Here is a 14167-nt window from a genome sequence, read left to right on the forward strand (position 1 = left end):
TTCTTAGAACCCATGGATTCTCTTTCCTTCTGTTGTAGATTGCCATAATTGTGTTGCTGTCTTGTCTTGAAAAGAGAGCCAAAAGAAATATAATTGATGAAAAATGCCATCTCCTCAACAGGAGGTGTGGGGTTGTTGTGTAAGTCTGCAGAATTATTTTGCTTCTTTCTTCTTTATTTCCTCCTTTACTGCTGTCAGGTGTTGAGGGAGACACAAAATTCTAGTTCTTGTTCTTTATTTTTTCATTTCCCCCCCATTCTCCACACATTCCGAGTCTATAGAAAGGGGCAGCATACAAATCTAATAAACAAACAAACAAACAAACAAACAAACAAACAAACATCAATATATGTACCATAACATCTTACCAAGTATTATCATACATTTATACATTCTTATCAAATAAACAAACATAATAATCTTACATATATCATTGTCAAGTTGCTCATCTGTTTCCCACACACCATATAGTATCACTCCCCTTCCCTCTCTCTTAACCTCCCTCCCTTTTCACTACCTACTTTCTCCTTCTCCCCTTCTTCCTACTTTCCTCTTCTTCCCTCCTTACTTTCTCCCCCTCTTTCTCCACTTCTCCTCTCTTCTCCTCTCCTTCTCATCCTTCCTTCTAACCTCCCTCTCTCCTCCTTCCTCCTTCTCTTCTCTTCCCCATCTTCTTCCCTCATATTTCACTCCAGAGTGTATCAGTTCATATATATTTTATGCTTAACATCTGAGAAATTCATCTCACTAAACTTCCATAATTTATATTAATAATAACTTTGACTCTCTTCAATGTTAATACTTCTATACGTCTAATCATTTTAGGTATATTTTTATGCTAGTATGGGGTATACTATATAGTATATAGTATACCTCCATGCTTCAAATAGTTTTGTTGCCTAGGTCTCAAATCTTTAACTTATCACCTTCCTTCCATTTCAATTGGTGTTAATTAATATCTACCCATATTTGTTTTCCATCCAGTCATAAAATCCCCCCCAAATACTGTAATGTTTTGAATCCTTCTTATCTTTATCATTGTTAATCTATTCATTTCCACACAATTCAATATCTTCCTGATTACCCACACTTCTGAAGGAGCTTTGGACACTTTCCAATTCTCTGCAAACATAATTCTAGCTGCTGTAATTATATGGATAATTAAATATGTATTTTCCTTGTTATATTTCTCTGGTAAAATACTCAACAGGAATATCTCCGGTCCCAGCTCTATATGTTGTTGCAACTTCTTTTCTATCCACATTTGAATTAAAATCCAATATGCTTTGGCATGTGCACATGTCTACCACATATGATAAAAATAAGCTGGTATTTGATGACATTCCCAACATTTCATAGATCCACCCTTCAATATTTTTGCTAATCCCTCTGGTGACATGTGCCATCTATAAAGCATTTTATACATATTTTCTTTATATACTTTATATACTGTTGCCATTGTCAATTTGTAGTTCTTTCCCACAACTAAAGGCATTTATCCAATTCAATTGCATTATCAAAATTCCGTGCCCATTTTATCATCGTTTCTTTCACTTATTCCTCCTCCAATTTAGTATACAATAAGTAGTTATACAGTTTTTAAATTGATCTTTCAACCAGTCTGGTTTTTCTAAATTAAAACCTTTTGTTTTAACATCTTTTTTATATCTTGATTCATATCTTTGCATTCTCATATACCAATGCATCTTTATTCCCGGTTTCTAGAATTCTTGTTTAATTTTCAGCTCCCCCTTTTTAGTTAAAATATTTTTATATCTTACAATATTCCCCATATTAAAAATGTTTGAATGTATAAGTGCTTCCATTGTTGAAATCCAACTTGATATTTTCAGGTAGTGTGTTCCTTTTATTTTCTCCCACAGCATACTGTATGTAAAAAATTCCTTTTATAATGTTTCTGGAAATAGTTTTTACTTTTCCCATACCATATACCAGTTTGCAGATGCCATCCCATCTGCAAATTGTGTCCCCCCCCAATGGCAATAAACTTGAATTTCTTAGTAAGTTTGGAGTTGAAGTCCACTAGTCTTAAAGCTGTCAAGTTTGAAGAGCCCTGGGTTAGGGATTAGGGGTGCAAGGGTATTAAAACTTGGCAAATTTAAGATTTGACTTCAACTCCCATTCTTTAGCTAGTATGACTGGAGGAGGAATTCTGGGAGTTGAAGTCCACACATCTTAAAGCTGTCAAGTTTGAAGTTTGTAAGAAGTGTACATGGTTGTAAAAAGTATACATGTTTGTAGAAAGTATTCTGCTACACTGGTATTTTATTAAATAGTATATTACTACACCATTTTATTCAGCATACTTTTTTCCTCCAAATCTAGATGTGGCTTATACTCTGATGCATCTAATACAGTACTCTGAAAAATATGGTATCTCATCTATATCATTAAGTATTTTTTCTTTTCTTTACTTTCTTCCAACGTATCTGCGAAAATTCCTGCCATCATGTCAGCCAGATTCTCTCCTTTTTCTTCTTCAACATTTTGACATCATCATCATCATTATTATTATTATTATTATTATTATTGTTATTAATTAGACTTGTATGCCGCCCTTCTCCTAGGACTCGGGGCATTCTGCCAGCATAAACAGACTCATTTTTGCTGGCAGAGACACTACGGGCCCTGGGCTAGATAGTAGAAGCTCAGGCAGCCTTTAGAATTATAGAATCAACCAGTCAATCAATTAATCAATCCCTTCTGAGATCAACAAGTCTAGTCATGTAGATACTACAGATATCTACAATTGGTAGCCACCTTGCCCACTACTGCAGTTTTTTCTTACTATGAAATATTTCCTTCCATGTAGACATTCTTCCTATGCCTGATTGAAAATTTAAACATGCAATTTTAATCTTTTTCTTCTTCTTCACAGACCCTTAGATTTAATGGGAGTTTGCAGCAGTCGGTGGGCAATGGGCTTTGCCTTTGGAGCTACAGCTAATAAAGTCATGATACTGTTTGCAGATGGTTATTTCCCTCTGCGAGTGCTGCCACAGTGGATTAAAGGTGAAAGATCCTATTAGAATATTTTAGCCTAAAACCTATATTACTTCCCTGCAGATTCTGATCCATCCTCATCTCTGTAAGATAATTTATAAAAAGGCGTTGGGAATAAGGCAGGGATGGGCTGCTGGGGGTTTGCAGGGGTTCGAGAGAACCTCTAGCTACGATTCTCAATGTTAGTTAGGATGAATGGAAGAGGCAGACAGAAGTCACTTCAAAACAACAGGTGTTTATTTGGTAACCATTTACAACCCAACAAAGGCTCTGTCTGACAGTCAGCCCTTTTGTAGGGAGCTGCCAGACAGTCTAGCCCAGTGATGGCGAACCTATGGCACGGGTGGCACACAGGTGGCACACAGAGCAATATCTGCTGGCAAGGTGCATGTGTGTGCCAGCCAGCTGATTTTTGGCTTGCACAGAGATTCTGGGAGGGCGTTTATGGCTTTCAGAGAGCCTCTAAGGGAATGAGGGACTTTCCCCCAGCTCCAGGAAAGTCTTTGGACCCTGGGGAGAGCAAAACATGAGCCTATTGGGCGCACCAGAAATTAGGAAACAGTCTGTTTCTGGCCTCCAGAGGGCCTCCAGGGGGCAGGGGAAACTGTTTTCACCCTCTCGAGGCATTGAATTATGGGTGTGGGCACTCACGCATGTGCGATAGCACACGCCCACACCATTTTGGCCCCCGAAGAAAAAAAGGTTTGCCATCACTAGTCTAGCTGATCAACATTTTCTCTCAAGAATGGAGGACCTGACTGAAGCCTATGTGGTTCAGTCTGAGTATGTAACACTGCGCAGTGCAGGGAACTCCCAAATTCCACTCCTGGCTGGGCCAGACCACCCTATCCTGCCCCTCCCAGGAATCCCCACGCAGCCCATTTTGGATGCAGGTAAGTGCAGGGCATGTGCAGAGGGCAGAAAATAGGCCTATCAGAAGTTTTGGAAGGGTGGAAATCTGCAGAGGGCCTCTGGAACCCGGGGAGGCTGTTTTTACCCTCCCAAAGGCTTGATGAAAGCCTCCGTAGCCCAGGGATGGCAATTGTGCAGGAGGCTGACTAGGCTACAGCCACCATGGTCACACACACCCAGCAACCAGGCAGAGAACCCCTTGCTAAAATGTTTGAAGCCCACCCATGGAATAAAGTAAGGAAACAGCCAAAATGTAGAAATTCTCTCCAACCAGCGGTGGGCTCCTGCTGGTATGGCTAATTTCATGCAGCTCCGCGGCTCTGGTGCACGAGTGCAGGATCGAGTGCAATTTTACTTCCTGCACCTGTTCAGGATATTGGTGATGTTTTTTTATTCCAGGGGGGAAAAACCCTCAATGAAATGTGCGTGCACATGTGTCCCCGACTCCCCTTGTGAGATTTTGCTACCTGCACAGGTGCGGGAAGCAAAATTGCGCCCGATCCCGCACTTATGCGCTAGAGCCACGTAGCTGCACGCAATTAACCATACCAGCAGAAGCCCACCACTGCTTCCAACATAAAAGATACAGCACAGTGGCTAGGTTAACCTGAGGCTACATTTAAATGTGTCATAAGGCACAGTTAACTTAGTTCTATTTTTTGTATGTCACATTCATATTTTCTCTTGATTCATCATCAGTTTATTCTGCATTACCTTTGGGGATCCATTTAAGCAATATTCTCATTTAAATGTATTTGCTGAATCTTTGTAATTCAGTAGGAGGACAGCTGACAGCTGGCAAATGTCTTCCAGATCAACACCCTTGAACTATTAATTATTAAATTTATGTACTATTCACATCTCACTCTGAAAAGTGACTCTGGGCACCTAGAAAATTCTATCTAGAACTAGAAAATTTACACCTAATTTAAACATTCAGTTGTGTCACTGTATTTTTAATTCTGGTGCTAGAAAAGTCCTGAATATTGAAGAGAAACAAATACTTCAAATTCTGAGCTTCAAGCTAAGTACATAGCAGTCCTCAACTTAACATGATTCTCTTACCAAATGCAGTGATTTGTTTAACAACTGTGGGGAAAAGGCGATAAATGGGACACAACTCACTTAACAACTATCTTGTTTAGCAACAGAAATGTTGAGCTAAATTGCTTCTAAATTGGATGTAGGACTAGGACCAGGTTAAACCAAAGTGGTCCTGTAGATTTGTTGAGAATGCAGCCAGTTTGAATTCTGGAGTCTGCCATCCAGTTTAGCTGTAACAACCATCAGTGCCAGCATCAGGAAAATAATTTAGCAAAAGCCCACATTTTATTATTGAGCTATGCGTTTTCCTAAGACTGGACCTTAGTGCATTTATACCTGCCCATTATCTTCCCATTCTGGGGATTTCATTATCCATGTTCTATCTTTTTACAGCCATTGCTATTCTGATCGGTGCCACAGAGGTGGGCCTTTCCTCCTATCCGTTCTTTGCTTGCCTGTTAACACCCATGCAGATCACGGGGGCCACACTTGGGTTCCTTTACACAGCAGCTTGGTAAGCATCCTGAGAAATTGGTTTGATTTGTGCATAAAATGATGAGCACCAGAAGGAGGGTTGTGGGAGAACCTGATAAAATGTCTGCCCACAGCTCAAATATACAGTATTTCCAGGAAGGGAATATGTTCAAAAAGTTAAGTGTTTTCATTACTGTTCAGATCTATTACTTTATTTATTTCTTATTTATTTATTTGTCAAGTACGTATTGGTAATGTACAAAGAAATAACACTGTTTATATACATTATGCGGCCCTGTTTGAACAGGGAGTCACTGCTCACAGTCACTCATGCCCTCATCACCTCGAGGTTTGACTACTACATGGGGCTACCTTTGAAAAGTGTTCGGAAACTTCAGATCGTGCAGAATGCAGCCACGAGAGCTATCATGGGCTTTCCTAAATATGCCCATGTATCATCAACACTCCACGGCCTGCACTGGCTGCTGATCAGTTTCCAGTCACAATTCAAAGTGTTGGTTATGACCTATAAAGCCCTACATGGCATCAGACCAGGCATTGGGTCCGTCTTCTGCTGAACGAATCCCAGCGACTGATTAGGTCCCACAGAGTGGGCCTTCTCTGGGTCCTGTCAACAAAGCAATGTCGTCTGGCGGGACCCAGGGGAAGAGCCCTCTCTGTGGTGACCCCAGCCCTCTGGAATCAACTCCCCCTGGAGATAAGGACTGTCCCCACCCTCCTTGCCTTTTGTAAGCTCCTGAAAAACCCACCTTTGTTGCCAGGCTTGGGGAAACCGATATACCCCTAGCTGTTTTATTTTATGTATGGTTTGTCTGGATTGTATGACTGCTTTTTACAATGGGTTTTTTAAAACTGTTTTTAATATTAGATTTGTATTTGTATTATTTGTTGTGAGCTGCTCCGAGTGCGCGGAGGGGGGCGGCATACAAGTCTAATAAATTATTATTATTATTATTATTATTATTATTATTATTATTACTATTATTATTATGATGATGATGATGATGATGATGCAATGTAACAATTGAGAAGAATGGAAAAGAATTTTGAATGAAAGAATGTTTAGAGACATAGATTGCCTGAACCCAGCGAGAACCTAGGACTATCCACTGTTGACCTCACCTAATTCCTAAGAGATCAGTAAGTGCATAAGTTCAACAGCTTGCCTACCATCCCTGTCCTAATGTTTCCCTCTTATTAGTATGCACCAAGACAAATTCCTTGTGTGTCCAATCACACTTGGCCAATAAAGAATTCTATTCTATTCTATTCTGTTCCAGTACCGATATCATATATATAAATAGTGTTACATCTTTGTATACTACCAATACGTACTTGATAAATAAAATAAAATAAAATAATAACTAACTAAATGAAAAATCTCTTAAAAATAGAGAGATCTCTGTGAGGAAATAACTGTGACATACATCAGACAATAAGCTAGGCTGAAATACAACTGACAAGCTTGTGCTTCAGTGTTTTTTTTTAAGAGGAGCCCATATGGTTTGTTTATAATTCAGTGTCCTGGGTGACTTCAGAAAATTGAGTAAAACAGGATCACAGGTCAGTTAAGCATGCGTGGGAGTGTGACAGCTCATTACTGAGGCAGCTTTGTGCATAGCCTTAGCTTCACATGTTTTCCTGCCAGAGGTCAAGCCACTGCAAGCTCCTTCTCTCTTTTTCTTTGTCCACAAGTCAAGGCAGAAAAGACCTGTCATGTTCTCTTGTTATCTCTGAGGAACTTTAGATCCGGCAGCAATCTCATATTTCCTCATAAACAAGTAAACAACTAGAAAACAATGAGTGTCATGCTAGATGTTTTGTCACTCATTTGCCAGTTTATTTAGTTTGGTCCTATGTTTTTATGACACATCATGCTTTGTCTTACCCTCAGCTCACAGAGGAAACAGTTTAAAATGACAAAGAAAAGAAAAGCCTGAAAAAAAACCAGGAGGAATGCCACTTTAACAGCTTGATGGACAGATGTCAGTCTGTTTGAAAGTAGAAGGAATTTGGTGGTATACCCTGGCCATGGAGTGGCAGGGGTTTAATGGGACGGGATGAGGAAAGTGATGGATAAATGGATGGATGGACAGTTAGGCAGAGAGATCCACACAATAAAATGCTGCATAATAATTAGCAGTTATAACAGTTTTTGTATTGTGAGTTTGCATTCGCATTATAGCAACTATTAGTGACACACTGAAAGCCCAAGTATTTTTTTGATTATCAAATAGGTAGTGGGGTACTATGACTCCGAGTGGCCGCCGAGAAGCCCCGCCGCCCAGCTGTCACCTTTTGAAACAGCCGGGGGGCTTCTCGACGGCCCCTGAACTCCGAACCTGGAAGTTCGGGTTTGGCGTTCGGGTTCAGGAGGCCGGCTGTTTCAAAAGGTGACAGCCGGGCGGCGGGGCTTCTCGGCAGCGGCGGCGGCGGGTTCGTAAGACGGAAAACGTTCGTAAGAAGAGGCAAAAAATTTCTGAACCCCGGGTTCGTATCTCGGGTTGTTCGTATGGCGAGGCGTTCGTATCATGAGGTACCACTGTACTTCAATACAACTTAATGAACATGTATCATCTACTAAATATAATCATTAATACTTCTTAATTTCTTATCCATTACTCTCGATATATGTCATTTATCTCATGCTGCCCCCTTTATCTAGTTTCGTCATCCGGATTACACAGATGGTTTCATTTTCAAATTAAATTTTAATGCTATTACTTACTTCCTTTGCTAGTTGTTCTGTCTTTCTTAATAAATCTAAGCCATTGTGCTTCAATCATTTCCTTACTTCCTTACTCATCATTAATTTTCTTAACCTCTATTTTCCTGTAACTGAATGCCCCTAATTTTTTTTTCCACATTTACTTATCTTCAAAAATGAAATACCAATTCATATTAAATATTTTATATATTATATCTGACTAAAAATCTTTATAATACAGGAGAAAGCAGGTATCATTCAAATTCCAAAAATTAAACTCATTAACTTCTTTCATTCATTATACTGTATCTTCCCCTCTAATGTTTCAAATATATCATTTTAAATTTATTTCAACAGAGCCAATTTATATCAATCTATAATATAATGTAACGTAATGTTACGTAACGTAACGTAACATAACATAATAAATATAATATAATAGTATTTTCCCAGAGTTATCACTTAATTGTATAATTAGTTACTTTTAAATAATCATATTAGACTTAAATTATTCAATGAAAACTTATTCATTATCAATAAAAATATTAATGACCATCAATAACTATATTTTCAAATAAACACTAGTCATTCAAAGTCCCAAATCGCCCAAGATTAATTCTTTTAATTCATTACTAATTATAATTCTTTCCCTCTAAATATACCAATATGTATTTGACAACATGTATTCCTCCACCACTGCTATGAGCAGTGATGAAATGAGGAGAATTACCTCAGGATACCTTAATCTTACTCATTCATGAGCCATGAGATGAAGGTAAGGAAACGTCATGAGAATACAACAACAACAACAACAACAACAAGATGCTGGCAGGGCATACTTATAGGAATTCTCCCTCTGGTTATGTTTTTGTAGCAGGACTTATCTGAGTTGAATCAGTTCCTTGGGCTTCTGTAGGCCCAGACACTGATTCATTACCCTGTGGGCTTCCTTCCTTGAAGGGAAATACACAACTCTTTTGTATTGACGCATGTAACATAATACTTTCTTTCCCTTTCATTGGGAGATGCAGTTGTAACTAGTTGCTGAGCAGCATTCTCAGAAAGATGCTCTGAGGAGTAGAGAGTTTCCATAGCATCACTTTTCTTTTGTATGTCCGATGAGACATCTTTTCCCATGTCATTTTTGCAGCCCATCTCTGCAAGTTTTGTCTTTTTGTTTTGCATTATTTACTCGTTCTGTTTTTTATCCCTTTTCTTAGTTTATATTTGTTTTTACTATTGCAATTGTAAGCTTTAATTAACTTTTTAAAAAAGTACTGGATAGGAGACTGACAGGAAACACCACAGCTATAAAGGAGATGCGGTGGTGAATGAAAGTCCCACTTTTCTCAGCAATAGAAAACAGGATTCTATTTTTATGTCAATAAATCACTAGGAGTCAAGCTCATATCAAGAGAGCTTCAGTGTACTTTTTATGTATATAAAAAGCAAAAATAAACAAATTTCATCACAGAATCCACTCACAATGCTGGGATGTTCTGCTTTTAGGAGAGAATATTTGTAGCTCAGGGTTGAAGTGTGAGTCCTTGGTGGTCTCTGAGGTTGGTTGTTTTCCTGCAGATGTTTCATGACCAAACTAATTAACATCGTCAGTGCTAGTAGGGAATGAGGTTTGCTCTCACTTTATATTCTAGTGGTGTGCTCTGTCAATGTTGGTGGTTCCTTGATTGGCCTGTTGTTTGCTGTTAGCTTCTTCGGCAGTTTCTTCATTGGAGTATTGTTTGCTTCTTGAGTGTTGGTCTAATGCAGGGCTATCAAACTTGCATTGTTACAGTAGTGTCATGTGACGTATCGCAACTCCCCCCATTGTTAAATGGAGCATGGGCATGGTCAGCGTTTGACCCATCTGGCCCACGGAGCATGAGCTTGAAAGCCCTGGTCTATTTGTTTATTTTATTTATTTCTACTTCTATGCCACCCAATCCTGAAGAACTTTTGATGTTAATTTCTGCTCATTTGGGCATTGATGGCTGATGAGAAGATGTTTTGAACTTTTTGATTTGTTTTTTTAAAAATTAAATATAGTACCATATTTTTTTGGAGTATAAGACACATCCTCCCCCCAAAAAAGGGGCTGAAAATTTAGTGTGTCTTATACTCTGAATGTAGCTTTGTGGAAGCTTTTTTTCCACCAGCCCTAACAAGGTGCTAATGATCTTCCTGGCTCTTCCCAGTTTGCAGGCTTGTTTTCATTGCTACTCCCTCTGAAAAAGTTTTTTCAGCCCTAACGAGGTGCTAATGATCTTCCCGGATCGTAGGATTTTTTCATTTCTACTTCCTGCAAAGAAGTTTTTTTCCAGGCCTAAGTCTTTGCAGGCTTGTTTTCATTGCTACTCCCTCCAAAGAAGATTTTTTTCAGCCCCAACTAGAGGATAAAATAATGAGCTGGAGGTGAACAGACTAAGAATGCTAGCCAGATGAATATCTGGTAGGTAGCTTCTCCCCCCACCCCATTTTCCTCCCCCCAAACTAAGGTGCATCTTATACCATGAAAAGTATGCTAAGTTGTATTAGTACAGTATTAAGAATTCTCATACTTTGCGTTGCCTTGGAATAGACTGGTGTGAGGATTGACGCTTAAGAAATCTGCCCCGCCCCTTCATCTTATTTTAGAGGAATTTGGAGGCTGTGTAATTTCTGACCAGTCCAAATAAATGCAATCCTAAATTGGCCCAGCAATGAGTCTCAGCTTTAGACTTTCAGTATAAGATGTTCTCGAATTCAGAGAAATTAATTTCTTTTTAATAAGAACCGTGGGTTATCTTTCAAGTATATGTTCCTCCATGAATGTTTTCTCCTTGGAAGGCAAAAACAAATGAATTTATTTCTGAATTGTTCCTTGGGAACAAATGAATTGTTCCTTGGGAAGCAGAGAGGTATCTGCTTGTTATTTAAGCAGAACATTTTCAAAAAAGGAAATAAAACAGAAAATAAAAAGGGAGAAAGGAACTTGGCAGGAACCTTGGGAAGAATACCTGCTGAGCCCTGGTAAGTTTGTGGGGTGAGTTTCTTGTTTAATTACTAATTCAGCTTTTTTTAAGCAGCCATAAAAAGGGTTCCCCTCCCCTTTTTTCTAAGTTTGCCCTCAGCACATGTTTTGAGGGGGTGGCGCTTTCTGCTGCAGATCCCCTGCTGACTTATCCTTGCTAGCTGGGAGGAAATAGCTCATTGTTCCTTGGGAAGCAGAGAGATATCTGCTTGTTATTTAAGCAGAACATTTTTTTAAAAAAGGAAATAAAACAGAAAATAAAAAGGGAGAAAGGAACTTGGCAGGAACCTTGGGAAGAATACCTGCTGAGCCCTGGTAAGTTTGTGGGGTGATTTTCTTGTTTAAAGGTAGTGGACCGCGCGCCTGATGGAGCGCAAATCTTATAACTATAAAGCAAAACCAGCAAAATTTGATAGCGATAGGGGTTGTTGATTTTCTTGCTAAGTACTTGTATTTCTATAAATTGTTAAGATGTCTGGCTTGGTGCAGTGTAACACTTGTTTGGCTGTTGTGTTCCGTAGTACCTTGTGGAACTTGGGGTGCTGCCCTCTTTGCATAAGGACATCTAGTTTATATGGCAAGATATCTAGATTGCAGTCCTTAGTTTGTAGCTTGCAGTCAGAAGTGGAAAGATTGTCCCAGCCACATGCTGTAATGCAGCCATGTGTGCCGCCTCCACTTGCACAGCTCCCCCTGAGGAGGAGGGCTGTGTGGACAACTGTCGGTTCAGGAAGATTACGTGCAGTGGAGCAAAAACATAGCAAATTTGGTCTCTCTGTATCAAATTCCTATAATGTTCTTGCGGATTTAAATGGTAAGGATGTTGTAGATATTAGCGAGGCCCTTCAGGTGGAGAATGAGGGGATGTTCCAAGGGGAAATTGTTGTAAATGAGGTGCATAGTGTCACCAAACCATCAAGTGCAGTTAGTAGAAATAAAAAGAGGACACATTTTCTTGTGGGTGACTCGACTGTTAGAGGTGTTGATTTGGGACAGTGTAAGGATGTGGTGAAGCTGATGAGGTGTCTCCCAGGGGCCACTGCCAGCAGGGACAGGAGGTGGATTACAAATATCATCAAGGCTGCGAGTAAAGGTAATAACGTTGATGTGGTGGTGCATCTTGGCACAAATGATTTGTCCCAGAGAAATGTTAATGTAGTAAAAAGAGATTTCCAATGTCTAAGTGTGGAGCTGGGCAGAATAACTGATTCAGTGACTTTCTCAGAGGTGTTACCGGTTTGTGGTCAGGAAGATAAAACAACTTGTATCAGAGAGTTTAATGTGTGGTTAAGGCAGTGGTGTAAAGCTGAAGGTTTGGGCTATGTAAGTCATGCTGTCAGTAGGTGGTCTGATAGGGAGTTGTTTAAGAGGGATGGTTTGCATCCATCATACAGAGGTACCCAGGTGCTCGGTGAGGAGTTCAGAACTTTTTTGTACAAGCATAAACTAGGTAAAGGGGACAGAGATGTAACTGATGTGGATAATTTCTGTCCCCGACTAATGAGGATAAATCAGTTTCTGGAAGCTTATGAAAAGGGAGCTGTAAATAAAATAGATGCAGTTGTTGATGATAAGGGGCAAACTGATCATGAAAATAATGTTCTTCGGGTAATGTGCACGAATGCTTGAAGCTTGAGCAACAAGCTCTGTGAGTTAATGGCCATAATATCTAGAGATAATTTGGATCTGGTTGTCATAACTGAGACATGGTTTAAGGATTCTAATGAATGGGAAATATCCATACCAGAATATACATTGTATAGGAAGGATAGAATAGAGAGAAGGGGAGGTGGAGTAGCCATTTATGTTAAGGAAAGTCTAAAAACAACACTATTTCAAAATACATGTAAAGATCTGGAGACTCTGTGGGTTTGTATGCAAAATAAAGAAGGTTCTGTCATTAGAATTGGGGTGATCTATAGGCCTCCAGGGTAATCTGAGGAATATGACAACAAGATGGTGGATGAAATTACCCAAATGGCAGTAAAGGGAGATATTGTAGTTATGGGTTCAGGAAGGAAGTGTTTATAATAGGAAAGTGAACACAAGAACAAGGGGACACAATCTGACGTTAGTTGGGGGAAAGATTGAAAGCAACATGAGAAAATATTATTTTACTGAAAGAGTAGTAGATCCTTCCAACAAACGTGGCTGGTAAATCCACAGTAACTGAATTTAAACATGCCTGGGATAAACATATATCCATTCTAAGATACAATACAGGAAATACTATAAGGGCAGACTAGATGGACCATGAGGTCTTTTTCTGCCGTCAGTCTTCTATGTTTCTATGTTTCTTTTCCAGATAAAAAGCATAGGGCAACAAATTAGAAGAAAGTAGAAATAATTTTAAATTAATTCAGCTGTAGTATAAACCAGGTAATTAGACATTTTTCACTTTAATAATATAGTGGACTATAAGGCACATCTCTTTGCAATGAAACTACAGTAAAACAAGGGAAAATGAGTTTTGGAGCAGGGAAATTGTTATACCACTATTTGGTTGATCATTGCTACATAAACTCTTGATATGGCATCGAAATAATAATAGGGGAAAAAAATCAAACTCCTCAAACATGTTTGGATTATAAATATGTAAAAAATACAGTGACATTTCTAAAACAAGTTTATCGGGTCTGAAGCACATAAATTTGGATGTTGTTAGAAGGCGGCAGAGATGCAGTATATTCTTAATACTTTGGTTCCATATAGTGGCAGTTGAGATTTTGGCAGCCCAGATCTGCTGGTTTGCAAACTTCACCATGCCACAGTGTGGCTTAAGCATAGCAGGTGTGGAATAATTTGTATAATTTAAGGTAGAATTACAGGAAGCATTAAGAATAATGGGGATTAAATCAAAATATAGGTGACTGTGGATGGATTGTGGGACTATCGGATTTCTGCCAGCACATTTATTTCAGTGAATAAAATATCTGGAAGCATTATGTCTTGTGCAGATGCATTATAGATCATTT

General features: G+C 39.1%; 1 protein-coding gene across 1 annotated transcript in view; it reads left to right on the top strand.

Moving 5' to 3' along the window:
* LOC139158870 (stimulated by retinoic acid gene 6 protein-like) overlaps nucleotides 1-14167 on the top strand; it is a 43381-nt gene that overhangs the window by 2513 nt on the left and 26701 nt on the right. Inside the window, exons 3-5 of the mRNA XM_070736210.1 lie at nucleotides 39-139; nucleotides 2900-3033; nucleotides 5374-5494. Coding sequence (XP_070592311.1) covers nucleotides 39-139; nucleotides 2900-3033; nucleotides 5374-5494 — 356 coding nt within the window. The remainder of the gene's footprint in view (nucleotides 1-38; nucleotides 140-2899; nucleotides 3034-5373; nucleotides 5495-14167) is intronic.

Source organism: Erythrolamprus reginae, chromosome 2, assembly GCF_031021105.1.
Source record: "Erythrolamprus reginae isolate rEryReg1 chromosome 2, rEryReg1.hap1, whole genome shotgun sequence".
In the NCBI taxonomy this organism is placed as follows: Eukaryota; Metazoa; Chordata; class Lepidosauria; order Squamata; family Dipsadidae; genus Erythrolamprus; species Erythrolamprus reginae.